The sequence below is a fragment of the Medicago sativa genome, chromosome 4, assembly GCF_051527215.1.
Source record: "Medicago sativa cultivar Bolivia chromosome 4, Bolivia_mono, whole genome shotgun sequence".
Classification (NCBI taxonomy): Eukaryota; Viridiplantae; Streptophyta; class Magnoliopsida; order Fabales; family Fabaceae; genus Medicago; species Medicago sativa.
In genome coordinates, this window is record NC_140752.1 from 63,062,755 (window position 1) to 63,075,834 (window position 13,080).

Consider the following 13,080-nt stretch of genomic DNA (forward strand, 5'->3'; position numbering starts at 1 on the left):
TAAAGGGAGGAGAGTTTCGGGTGATTTATATAATAAAAAAGGGAAATGCTAACCCAAAAAAATACCGCTCAAGAGGAAAAAATTTGTTGCACGATCAAAGATGTTGTACAATGGGATAGAGTGTTGGACAGTAGAATGCCAACACGAGTAAACTCAAAGTAACAATGATTAGAATGCTGCACTAATGTGTCAAAATACAATACAATATAGAATTAGGAATGATAGCATTTGCAAGAGTGAGTTAGGGTTGGCACCAATTAAGAAAGATGTAAGACTCACTCCTTTGACAACAGTAACAAAAACAAGTTTCTCCATACACTTCTATGAAAAGGCAATATTCCTTTGATGAATTGCCAATTAGGGGTGAGAATAGTTTCAAACAAACAGACGAGTCGAAGTTGCGGTCCTACCAGAAGCCTGAAATAGAACAGTAAATTCAGACTGATTAATTTCCATTTTCAACAGCTGTTTCAAATCTTTTAAAGATGAACAGACTACCCTTTAATGACAAACACTTAAGAGAAAATTAGAATCCCAATGGTGCCCAAGAATAATGCAGTTCCAATAAATTGAAAGTAAGATACCCATAAATCAACAGTTAGTTCAAAAATAGAAACAAAAAACAGTATTAACATATAGAAACAAAAAACACACAATAAAGAAACTTTCTGATCAGGCACCTACCATAGCTGGATGTTTTATTATTGAGATGTTGCTGACATTGCTTCCACAATCACGTGAAAGTAAAAGCCGTACATGAGGGACACTCTTCCAACTCTCTCCGAGTGCTGGTTTAGGATTACCGTCATCGCCACCCACCACATGATTTGTCACCTACAAAATATTTACCATTGAATGTATTATCTGAAGGATGTATAGCAGCCCGGCCAATACTAATCATTGCATTTATGTTTGAAATTTTCTAAAAAAATATTGAGCCAAGTTTTGACTCAACCCTTGTCTGCCTTTACAGTGCCCTCGTTACTTCTGTCTTCTTGTTTTGTTTAATCCACAAAAACAATATAGTACTTTTGTAACACATATAAGGAAATCAATGACAAAAAAACATCAGTTATATAGTTTTTTCTGGATACTGTTTTTATAAGGCTAAGTTTGACACAAGCTCACCAGACAGAAACCACCTTACTTCTCTCCGATACATCATTGTCTCATTAACATATGATTCTAGCACATCAAACGGGGGGCTTTTTGAAGGTTCTTGTTAGAATATATTGTATAGGTTAATTAGGGTAGTTAAGAATTAAAGTAGAAGTTAGTTAGTAAGTTAATAAGCTTGTTAGGTGGTTGTTAAGGGTAGTTATTTTGGTTTTTTTTTTTTTTTTTGAAGAAGCTAAATTAGCCCACCTAAATTGGCACTAGAGAGAATCGAACCTGAGACCTCAAGGAGGAGCACACTCCCAGATCCCAAGCCAAGACCACTAAGCCAACCCAAGTGGGTTTATTTTTAAAAAGTCTTTAAATAGTCCTCAATTCATAGAGGGAAAAGATAGCTTTGAATAATTAAGATTAGTGGCTCGAGATAGCTCTAGTGTGAAAAGAAGAGTGCTCCTTTGGTTTGGGGTAGCCTTGTGTGCAAGGTTATCATCTTCATTGTATACCTTTTGTATCTTCTCTTTCAATCTCACCACATCAATAAGAAATTCTTCAATTGTTTGCAATCTTTTTTCATTTCCATCTGTTTTTACACCATTATTCTAGGACAAGCAGACACTAGCAGTTCTAGCGTAATCACCACTTTGACCTTATGAGCAAGCAGACAAGGTAAATCGCATCTGACTGTTGAAGTTATGGGTTTTTTTTTTTAGATAAAAGAAGAAAAAGAAGAAATATAATTGTTGATTATTCGATATTTATTAGGATTGATTTAGTTTCCTTATTTTCTTATTCTCTCTTGTATATAAGTTTGCAAAATCTCATAGTGAGATATACTTAATACTAATTTGATATAAAAGACTAAACATTAATCCCTGTTTATAGAGATATATAGATTCAGTCCTAAAATAAATAGGGAAATAAATCAGGAAACAAATAATAATAATAATAATAATAATAATAATAATAATAATAATAATAATAATAATAATAATAATAATAATAATAATAATAATAATAATAATAATAATAATAATAATAATGATAATGATGATGATAATAATAATAATAATAATAATAATAATAATAATAAGTAATATAAAAAATAAACCTAAGAACTAATCTAAGTTCAGTGCTAATCCTAGGAAAAGACATACACTAATATATTATCAAAGATATTATAAGATATTTTCTTATGTTTTAATGATGACCAAACTTGAAAGTGCCTTCAGTGATTCGGCCTTACTATAATATATAAAACAATGTTGAGCTGAATCGCTACAAAATAATACAATTAAGATGATCATCTGTGGACAGTAATCATTTTAGAGCCAAATTATAGAGCACAAAAATGTTTAAAAAAACCATTGATTGTTACCCATAGAAGCTTACAGCAGATAAGATGTCATCTGACAACCACCAATAATGATTGATGTCTTAAAACTCAGTTGATTAAGAAGGTAAGACACGTTGGTGGAGACCCTCGAGAGTTATGCAACATTTAGATGTAATTAAGAGTGAGGGGGTGTTCGTAAATTTATCTGATATAATATTTGTAAGGTAAAATGTCCTAGAAGTAACTAAAAATACAAACTAAAAAAAATAATTGGCACTAAACTATGGTAGAAACTATTAATATGAAAAAACAAATCTATAGAATTTACTGCTGCTAGAAACGTGATTTTAAAATAATATCGTAATAAATAACATCTCAGAAAATAAAGGATGAGGAAGAAACAAGGAAGAGATGTGCAACTGCAAAGCATACAGTCAGGTAATATGGTTTAGACAGTAGCCGGTTCCCATGATGAAGAACTCTATAGAAGGAATCCATTTATTGTTTCTCATACATATCAAAGATACAGGCCAAACCTTTTATTGAAATATCATATTTGGCCAAACAGATCAGATTGAAGAAATTAAAAAAAATTATATTTCCATATCAATTTGAATTAAGAGGAGCCGAGAAAAATTTCCAACTAATTAGAATTTTCTCACAGTCATTGAAAGATTATCATTGGCATTGGCATTGGCAAGAAAGAAGCAAAACAAAAGTAAAACTTACCAACACTGCAATATTATGCTCATGTGCTAGCTGCTTCAGTAAAAACCCAGAAGATATCATTAAAGCGTGTCCTGAAATCACCCATAATATGCAAATAAAGTTTATGTACATGTCAATAATTATCCAACCTATTATCACAGCATATAAGCCTCTCTTAACCAAAAAAAAAATAAGGAAAAACATGACTAAACATGCTAGGAAAACGGCATAAAAAATATCACAACAAAACTAAAATGCAGTAAGACATAATAGACAAGATCTCAACCTCAACAATTTGCAGAATGGCTTATGATCCATATCACCCGATTCCTCATTACGAAACAGTCCAATGAATCAATCTACCTTGACGGAAAAATATATATACTTTTTTAAGGAATATCTAATCTCTTGTTTTTATGTTTTTCAGTGGAATAGAAATGGCAACTAGGGATTGAACTTTGAAACTATGATGACGCACTTGATTTGATACATGATTACAAAATGCTATAAGTGGTTACCAGATGATAAACGACTTGTATTGTATGCTTGAACATAAAACAGGATTCAGTTTTGACTTTTGAGGATGAACTACCAGACTATAATACCTGAAGCCTGGTCCTCAAAGTTGCTGTCTTGGCACATAGTAAGTGATAAGACGAACATCAAACCAATACGGTTGTCTAACTCACAAGTTAACACAATGACTGTGCATTTCTAGGTATCAGACACAGGTTAATACTCCCAACAAACTTCCTTTTTGGTAAACTCAGGTAAACTATCTCAAACTCACAAGTTTTATTTTTTTTTTAATGACAAACATTAGAATGTTGGTCTATGTTAGTGTATGTTGTGGGTGGGGATAGAACCATCAACCTCCTTATCACTCCACTCCTTGACTCTCCCACCCTAACCACTAAACCAATCTTATATCCCCACTCTCACAAGTTTACTAAGTCAGCAAATCTAATGACAGCACACAAAAAAGCCCCAAAACACCTTTGACCGCATTTCATTTGCTCCCTTCAGCCTTTATGATCAAAGCTCACCCAACCTCCAACCTTCAGGTAAAACCTCTGGCCTGCTACTCAAACCTTCAAACTGTTTACACAAAGTTTCACCCCGAGCTCATCATAACCTTTTCCCCTCTTAGAAATTTTACCTCGGGTTCCCTTTGAACATAAGCCTCTCTTCTTCCAGCAAAGACCTTCAACCAACAAATCTCCAATAAAAATCAGAGGAGGTGCTGTACAGTCTCTGACGAACCTCCTTAATCTGAATCTCCAAATTACGGTAATGTTGTGTTTTGCTACTTTGCTTTATTATGAAGTTGAAATGTTTAATTATTAATGTGTTACTAACTTAATATATCATGTATAGATGTCATTTATCAGTTTTTTAAGATTAATTTTATATTATATGAACTCTCTCCCCGAGTTTACGTAACACTCAAGAGTTGGACAGCCTTGCATATCCTTCTTAAAAATGTAGAAGAGCAAGCACTGCTCATTAACTCAGGCAATTTCCTTCACTACAAATAATTATAACAAGTAAATCTGATAAAAGGAATGCATTAGCATAGAAAATTCTAAATAACGAACATGAACAACAACAGCACAACTGAGCAAATTACAGTCGGTACTTGACTCAAGGAAATTTGGGGATTGACATTAGATTATATAATTTGACTGGGGTCTAGGACAACTAGAATGATCCGTGATTATGAATAACCGATAATATAAGTAGCCAAGTGCCCGATGGTATCTTTTAATTCTGAGCATGTCAAGAAAGCCAACAGACTAGAAAAAAAATATGAAGGTATACAAAAGAGAATAAAATCATAAATGGTAAGCATACCAAGAAATTTTGCATGCAAATATGTACTATACCCTGAGGACCATTGCCCCTGAGGATGGGAGTAATCAGTGAAGAAATTGAATCAACAACAAGTAGTTGCACTTGATGATCTGATTTGACGATCTGTGCCAGTATACAGTAGCCAATTATTTGATGGAAAGAAATACAAAACCAATTAAGTTGCATCAGGTACAAATATTCACGTCAATGAAAACCTCGGATCTCAGATTAATCTTCAGTTGATGCAGCAGATCAAACATCTGATATACATCAAACACTGGGTAGCAAATTATCCTGTCCAATATGTTCTGTAGAAGTCTACGATCAGCCAAATAGATGGATTTTTTACAGACAATTTTATGACCAGTTAACAAACAAAAAAACAAGGACCAAACAATGGACAGCAAGTCTGAATCCAGACTAACCTGATTTACTGAGCCATAATCAGAAGACTGTCCGACAAAATGTGCAATACGCTGGGGTGAAAAGGAGTTGCCGGTATCTAAATATATAACTGAACACTTATTCTTTGCAACAGTTGAGGCAGACATCAAGCAAACCTAATAATTATTCATAAACAAGCCAAGTTACACTTGAACAGAACAAATAGAAGATAACAATTTATAGTATGTCTATCAAATAAGAGATGATTCAGTAGCATTATGTGCATATCAACAATAATATAGATGGAAACCCTATGGTAGCGGCAATATTATCAACAGAGCAAAAGTAAATCATTTTGGTTTATACGCGTCGCTTATTCTTAAGACACCCAAAATTAGGGATGAAATAAATGCCTTGATAGGGCAAGTGAGATACTGACAGTACCATTTGATAAACTAGGAGTAGGAGAAGAGATCATAACCATGCAAGTACCCATGAAATACATTTTTTGTACTTAAGCTTTATTTATATTGCGATTTTTCTCTTATATCGGATGAATAAGAACATAAATTTCTTATTCTTTTGTAGTGCACTTTCTTTTCTTTTTTTGCCATGGTTTTCGAATCAAGGTTCAAATTGTGAATAGGATGACTTGCATTCCGAATCATGAATCAATTTTTTTTATAAATCGTACGGTACATAATCAAAAAGTATAAATTGATATATCTTATGTGTACTTCAAAATTCAAGTCACAAATCAAATGACAAAAAAGTGGGTGGCTGTACAAAGTTTGAACGTTCAACCCTTCAAAAAAAAACATAATCTACTAACTACACTATCTCCAAAGTCAAGGTCATTTAGTTCATCCTCTAATATTTCATGATCTTCCACCGCACCTCCAACTCTCTTCAATTTCACCTCCCTTCATGCCAACCTCGGCTTTTAAGTTTCTTAGACCTATCCCTTCGAACAAGACAAGGGGACCTAAAACCAGAGAATAACCGAGAAGAGAGGGTGCAAAAAGTGTAGGCAAGTGGGCTAGGACTCTTCAATGGTAAATCTGACACGGGGTTATTTGAAATTTGTTTTTGGCTGTTTATGCCCATTTTTAAAAACGAGTAACATGCATTTTGGAACACAGGTTGCGCAACCTAGCCTGTTTCAGGGCTGCCCCTGCATTATGAATATTTTTTTCACAAATAACCAATTGTATCACTATCACATTTGTATTACAAAAGTACCAAATTAATACCATTCCCCCCTCAAACCCACCCCCACAGAATAAGCCTCTCCCTCCAATGATTAGAAATTGGCTGTGGATGAGGCAGACCTGCCTCAACCCGTCTATACTCCTACTCAATATATGAGTTACACGTAATAGAAATTAAACTCTGACCTGTGTCTTGCCAGAAGAGGATGGTCCAACAAGTTCAGTTAACTGTCCTACACGTAACCCACCTCCAAGCAATGCATCAATCCTAAATTAAACAGATTCAAATATACTGAGTTGTGGTACTTTCAAGCCACAGTTAGACCTTATTATAAACAAAATACAACATTTACCAAGAACTCTATTATAAACCGCAAAAATTCCAAATCCCGCAAGACAAAATAAAGCACTATTCAAACTGTGGAAAATTGTGGAGAATCACTCAAATCATATCAATTTCATGCAATAAAAGTTGCTATATTATGTAGGGTGGAAAGTAAATGAGTTGCATTTCACTTTCAACCTTCCTAGATTCCTGTTCCACCACTTACATGCTACATCGAACACGACACTGACATGGACACGTAGACACGGGTAAAAATTTGAAAGAAAAAAAAAATTAATTAAATATAATCACATGTGTTGTGTCGTGTCGGTGCCACAAAGGTTATATGCACATCATAAGTATTAGAAAAATCATGCATAAACGCCGTATGCAAACACATTTACTTCCAAAATGCAATGCAAGATACTACGAAGGCATGATAATATATTAATTAACAACGTAATCAAACTATAGCATGAATTAAGTCTGAGATTACCCTTCACAACCAGTGGATAAAACGTGCTTATTCCGTTTAGCATCTTCAATTAGCTGCAAACCGTTGAGCACTGGTGGATGTAAAGCATCAACTATTGATAGAAGTTGATGAATACCCTAAACAGTTACAAAATTCAAATTAGAATCACGAATAACAGAATATTAAAAACATAATAATAATAATCACAATTCTACAAAAACGATTAAAGCAGAATGAGTGTATAGCTAACCCTAACCCTAACCTGGTTGAGTCTTTGCGAATTGGAGTGATTAGCGGCGGAAGCGAATAATGCGTCTAGATCATGAAGGAGGAAATCTTTGACTGAGATGAAAAATGAATATTGATGGTGTTAGATGAAATTGAAAGATGAAAAAGGGAAAAATGGGAAGAGAAGAGGAAGAGTGAACTACCAGAATAAATGGCGTGGGAAGCGCAGAAAGTTTGGAAGTTAGAGTCGATGAGTGGATACTCTTTCGAAAGAGAGTTCAATGGCGCCATTTTCTTACAATGCCGTCAACAAAATGTTTTCTCTATGATTATAAGTAATTTTTGAAAAATTATGGATAAGTTACTTACAATTAATTAAAATAATCTTACTCCTCTAACTTTGTTTTAAATTTTTTTTTTTTTGTCGGGGTTTAAACCTGAGCTTTCATATATAATGGATTGTCCATATCAACTGAGCTAAGCACACGAGAACTGAAATTCTATGTTTAGTACAATTAGTGGAGTGCATGTGATTGATTTTAATTTAATTGTGTACAATTTATCCACAATTTTATAAAGGTAAGTTTGACCTTGCTATATTTTTTTTGGCTTAATAGCAGTTATAGCCCCCTAACTTTTCCAAAGTTGCGATTTTGGCCCCCTTAAAAAAAAACTACAAAACCGCCCCCTAAGTTTTGCGCATGTGGCAGTTTTGGCTCTCAAGGCCAATTTTGACTCGGTCTACGCTGACGCGGCACCCTAAGTGAGGTGCCACGTGTTATTTTTTTTGGCCTTGGGAGCCAAAACTGCTACAGTTGCAAAACTTAGGGGCGGTTTTGTAGTTTTTTTTCTTAGGGGTCCAAAATCGCAACTTCGTAAAAGTTAGAGGGCGAAAACTGCTATTAAGCCTATTTTTTTTATTTGCCGTAATTATTTTACAATAAAATACAATAATATGGATATACAATTAAACAAACTAATAGACATGCTAGTGTCTTTTCGGTAGTGCATGATAATTATTTTTTGGTATAGTGTACTATATTTGGATCTTTATTGAGATTTATCTTAACCTTTTTATCCTTATACAAGTCATAACTTATGTTAGTTAACTAATTGCAGTGTGTGAGCATGCACCGGAAAGCTAAGAAGCAGAACAACAATGTCTATGTTGGATGTGAAGCTCGGTTTAGACGCTTTAATGATCAAAGTGCAGAGGAACTTATTGTGGGTTTTGGGTCATTTACTCATGTAATTAGTTGTTATCGAACTAACTAACATCTTTTGAGCCTCCCTCTAGGTTAGACCTTTTCTCTAACCTAAGTTAACCTATGAAGAGATTGTAAATAGAGTTTTATATTGAATTTCGCCGTTTTATGCAAAACCTTCAATTGAATACTAAGTTTCTAGATCAATCCGCTGGTTAGGGAACTTTGTATAACGATCTTGGGGTCTGATTTTGATGTTTATGTGTTTCTATTTCTTTTTCCTTCATCATTTTCATTTCTTTGATCTATGTTTGCAAAATCGTTTTAGGTATAAATTTTGGATTTAGCTCCCTATAAATATGATTTTGGATTTTTTTTTTCTCTTTAGCTCACTATAAGTATGATTTTGGATTTTTTTTTTTTTAAGTAGATTTAAACGCTTGTTTTGATTTATTTTGCATAGGTTGATAGGATTTATTTTTTAACGATAATTAGAGTTTTTGGTGGGTGGCCTAGTTTTTAAGATACTTAATACTGCACACCTGGGATTAGAATATATAGTTCGTTTGTCCCTATTTTACGAGGCCAACAAAGAGCAATTAGCAATTACCAAGTAGATGATATGTGATGCTAGCATCCACCAGACTGATTATCATGTCAAAAATAATTTAGAGATGTGGAGAACCTCTCCAAAGAAAATTTTTAATTGCTTGATGGAGGAAAATCGATGTAAAGGGAATTAAGAAGAATGTATATATCTAAGAGAGTGATGAGTATAGCCTCGTGAATTCAGTTTTTCTTTACCCTTTGATATTTACCACTGTTTCAATTTCTATGAACTTATCTACGGTAAACTAGATTCTCTAAATTTCAAGTTCCAAAATTTCACAACATTTTGAGTCAAAAATTAAGTTTCCCAACATTGAGTCAAAGAGTTTCCCAGCCTTTAAGCTAATCTTGAAAAAGACATTATCAAACACATTGCCATGAATGCACCACAATTAGCCTAAATGCAGAGAAATTAAACTATTGCAAATTCAAAGAATGTAAATCCAAAACAAGTTATGAATTCAAGCCAGACTTATACTTAAAAGGAAATTTTTTCAGCTGTTTACTGTCTTCATTCTTTATTTGTATTCATCATGCAAGAATTGTATCTAATGGTAAGAAAAATAACTATATCTAAGGCAGCAATATAAATATCAAAGACAGATCAAAATAGAGGTAAGCCCTTAAAACCAATTGAGGCAATCAATTCCTTATAAATCCAAAATAAAAGCGCAGAAACTTTATAAAGTAGATCAAAACTATTGTCTATAACAGCTTATTAAAGCTTATTTCCAATGCCATGACAAAACTAAAAAAACTTATTTCCATTCTACTTTAATTTGGAGGAGGGAAGAAAATGGCATCAGCAGTCCTCTTTGAACGGAAAAGCTTCTCAACTTCTGGATCTACATTGAAAGCAGCCTGCAGAACTGTAGGTGATAGCGCCTTCCACACCGAAGAACTTCCAGCCATGTGTGTAAATACAGGACTGAAAAAACAACAATACCACGGTAAGAAATCATAAGTATAATTGACAACAAAGTACAAGTAAAAACAATATACCTTGATATTACAAGGCTAGTGGTAACTAAATTGTTCAATCCTTCCTAGTAAATATATTTGATTACATACAGAAAAAGAAACATGAAAGCTCTTGTGTTATGTTGAGAGTGACTTCAAATTTCAAAGAAACACAAATTTGGGAGTATAGAATAGCCAAAATCTATGTATACACTAGACAGATAATGAGTGCATCGGTTATCAGTAATCACATGCATGTATAACAACAAATATCAAACAACAAAAGGATAACAGTATGCATGTATAACAACAAATATCAAACAACAAAAGGATAACAGTATTTGCAATTTGATTAAAAGTTAAGAAAAACTCACTTAGGGGTAGTGATGATAGAGAACCACTCCATTCCATCATTGTCAGCAATCTTCGAAACAACGAAAAACCTCGGTACAATGAACAAATCTCCAGCCTTCAAAGTGGTCTCCAAGACTCTCTTACCATCAACACCAACAACCTGAACACGGCCACTTCCCCTAACAATGTAAGTAACCTGCAAAGCAGAATCACAAGAGAATCCAGGAGAGCACATGGATCTTCCATCAATCCTCACAAGATCAGCTCCTAAACCAACCTCACCAACCAAAGGAAGGTTCTTGGTGTTCAAGACAACAACACTTCCACCATTCTTAATATCAACATCCAATGGTGCCTCCAAACAGTTCAAAGCCATGCCTTTCTTGTGTTCCTCTTTAGGCTCAGGAAGGCTGATTTTTCCATCAAGCTTCACAATCCCTTTGGCGGATTGCTTTCCAACAAGTGTCTTCACATTGTTCTCGTCCAAGTCCCAAGCCCTTCCCACAAACTCAGTTGAAAATCCAGTAAAGATTCCATTAGGACCAGTCAGGAAAAAATCAGTAAACTCACCAGCCTTGTGTGCTTTTGAAGTATCGCCGAGGAACAGAACAACCAACTCAGTGTCCTCTTTGTTGTACCACCATGTCACAACACCAAAGGGGAGTGCTAAAGCATCACCCTCCTTAATTGCAACAACCTTTTCTTCTGATTCAGGTAGCACAATTCCAGCAACTCCACTTCCTGTATCAACAAATCCTCACTATTAAGTATCACAACAATTCTATTATACCATCAATATTGGTAATCACAAAAACAATTCTACTACTATAATATCAATATTGGTAATCACAAAAGCAGTATAAAATAGGAAATAAAATAATTAAAACACAGAAAAAGTTGAAACTGAAACCATGATGTATAAAAATAGAGTTATTTTAACTGTATCGCAAAAACGAAATCAAAGAGCCCTTTGGTATAGCTTTTCTCATGAATAATCATCTTTTTGTAATTTTTAAACAAAATAATCACGTATAGATGATTCCATCCGTTTGATACAAATGTTAAAAAGATGATAATCTAAAAACTACTTCAAATGATAAGTGTTTTTAGAACCTTCTCAGAAATTCATTTTTTTAACCGATTTTAGTGATTTTTTTCTGGTATCCAAACACAAAACCGTTTCAACTTTTTTGAAAAATCTCTAAAAAGTAAAAATTAATCTTTACATTACTAAGTATCAAAATAACCTTTTTTATAATCCCTAACAAACTAACCCCCTAACAAACTAACCCTTTTATAATCATCCAAACATAATGACAAATAAAACTTTTTATGAATGAAGTGTTGGTGGCAGACATCAGATACGTCGTCAATCAAAAGTGTCGGTGCCACGGAGAATAGGATTTATGGCGATCACAATTTTAAATTGCTATCATAACCCCAATTGAGGGATCAACATAAAAACAAATAATTATCTTCAATAACAGAAAATATCATCAAATACAAAAACAAAACAAAAAATGAATTAGATCATGAATAAAGTTTATTTACCTTGAAGAACATAAGCAACCTTAGAAGAATCAGAGTACCTCGGAACAGCAAAACCATTCTTCAGAAGAGCTAACTTTGCAGCACCAATGTTACCTTGACGCAACATAGGAAGCTCAGAAGGTGACCAAGCGTAGTACGATCCACCATCACCACCGTACACTTTCTTCGCCGATTGAGGAGAAAGATCGATATCCATAGCAACGACACAAAAAATCGAACGATCACACGAAAAAACAAATGAAAGGGAAAATTTTATAGAGAAAAATTTTGATGTGTTTTTGAGTGCATGTGGTTAGGTGTGTATTTATAAGTATATTGGATCGTGATTTTAGTGAAAGAGTAACAGAATTTGTTGTATGTAGATAGTGTTGAAAAGAGTGTGATTAGTGTTGATCTGCTACTAATACTCGTTATCATCCAATACTTATTCAGTAATTACGATAATGTTAACGTAACAAACTACTATGTTTGCATGGATAAACATAAATTTTGTTTTTTTGGATTAGAATGGATTCATGTTAAAATTAAAATAATCTTATCTTTTTTGGTTTCTTTTTTAACAAGAATAATTTAGATATAATGATAAACATGAATTTAATTTAGGATTAGGATCGGGGTGAGATGTTAGTCTAATCTTTTTTCTGTTTTTTATTTTGTTTTTATTTTTTCAAGTAATGTAGATAAATTGAAAAATATTAATTAAAGTAAAATAGATAATTATATTTCATAGAAATTGATAATTTGTTCAGAAAAAAATTATTTGTGGG

At 33.5% G+C, this 13,080-nt stretch overlaps 2 protein-coding genes across 4 annotated transcripts; both read right to left on the bottom strand.

Annotated features, from left to right (window-relative positions):
• Positions 1 to 62: 62 nt before the first annotated feature.
• Positions 63 to 7,988, bottom strand: RAD51D (DNA repair RAD51-like protein). 3 transcript variants are annotated; one of them, XR_015006421.1, is made up of 10 exons: positions 7,838 to 7,988; positions 7,669 to 7,748; positions 7,428 to 7,543; positions 6,793 to 6,874; positions 5,437 to 5,571; positions 5,227 to 5,319; positions 3,444 to 5,134; positions 3,179 to 3,249; positions 685 to 834; positions 63 to 417 (listed from the first exon to the last, which is right to left on the bottom strand). XR_015006421.1 is itself a non-coding variant. In XM_085702045.1 (10 exons), the coding sequence occupies exons 1-10, from the start codon at positions 7,923 to 7,925 to the stop codon at positions 376 to 378; spliced, it is 948 nt and encodes a 315-aa protein (XP_085558171.1). In that variant the 5' UTR covers positions 7,926 to 7,988; the 3' UTR covers positions 63 to 375. The 3 variants fall into 3 exon arrangements, 2 of the variants coding, with proteins under 2 accessions (XP_085558171.1, XP_085558170.1); XM_085702045.1 differs by having other exon boundaries at positions 5,044 to 5,134; XM_085702044.1 differs by having other exon boundaries at positions 5,044 to 5,134; positions 5,215 to 5,319.
• Positions 7,989 to 10,058: 2,070 nt separating this feature from the next.
• Positions 10,059 to 12,587, bottom strand: LOC146930565 (RmlC-like cupins superfamily protein). Its single transcript, XM_085702046.1, has 3 exons — positions 12,314 to 12,587; positions 10,783 to 11,503; positions 10,059 to 10,376 (listed from the first exon to the last, which is right to left on the bottom strand). The coding sequence occupies exons 1-3, from the start codon at positions 12,507 to 12,509 to the stop codon at positions 10,223 to 10,225; spliced, it is 1,071 nt and encodes a 356-aa protein (XP_085558172.1). The 5' UTR covers positions 12,510 to 12,587; the 3' UTR covers positions 10,059 to 10,222.
• Between the last annotated feature and the right edge of the window lie 493 nt (positions 12,588 to 13,080).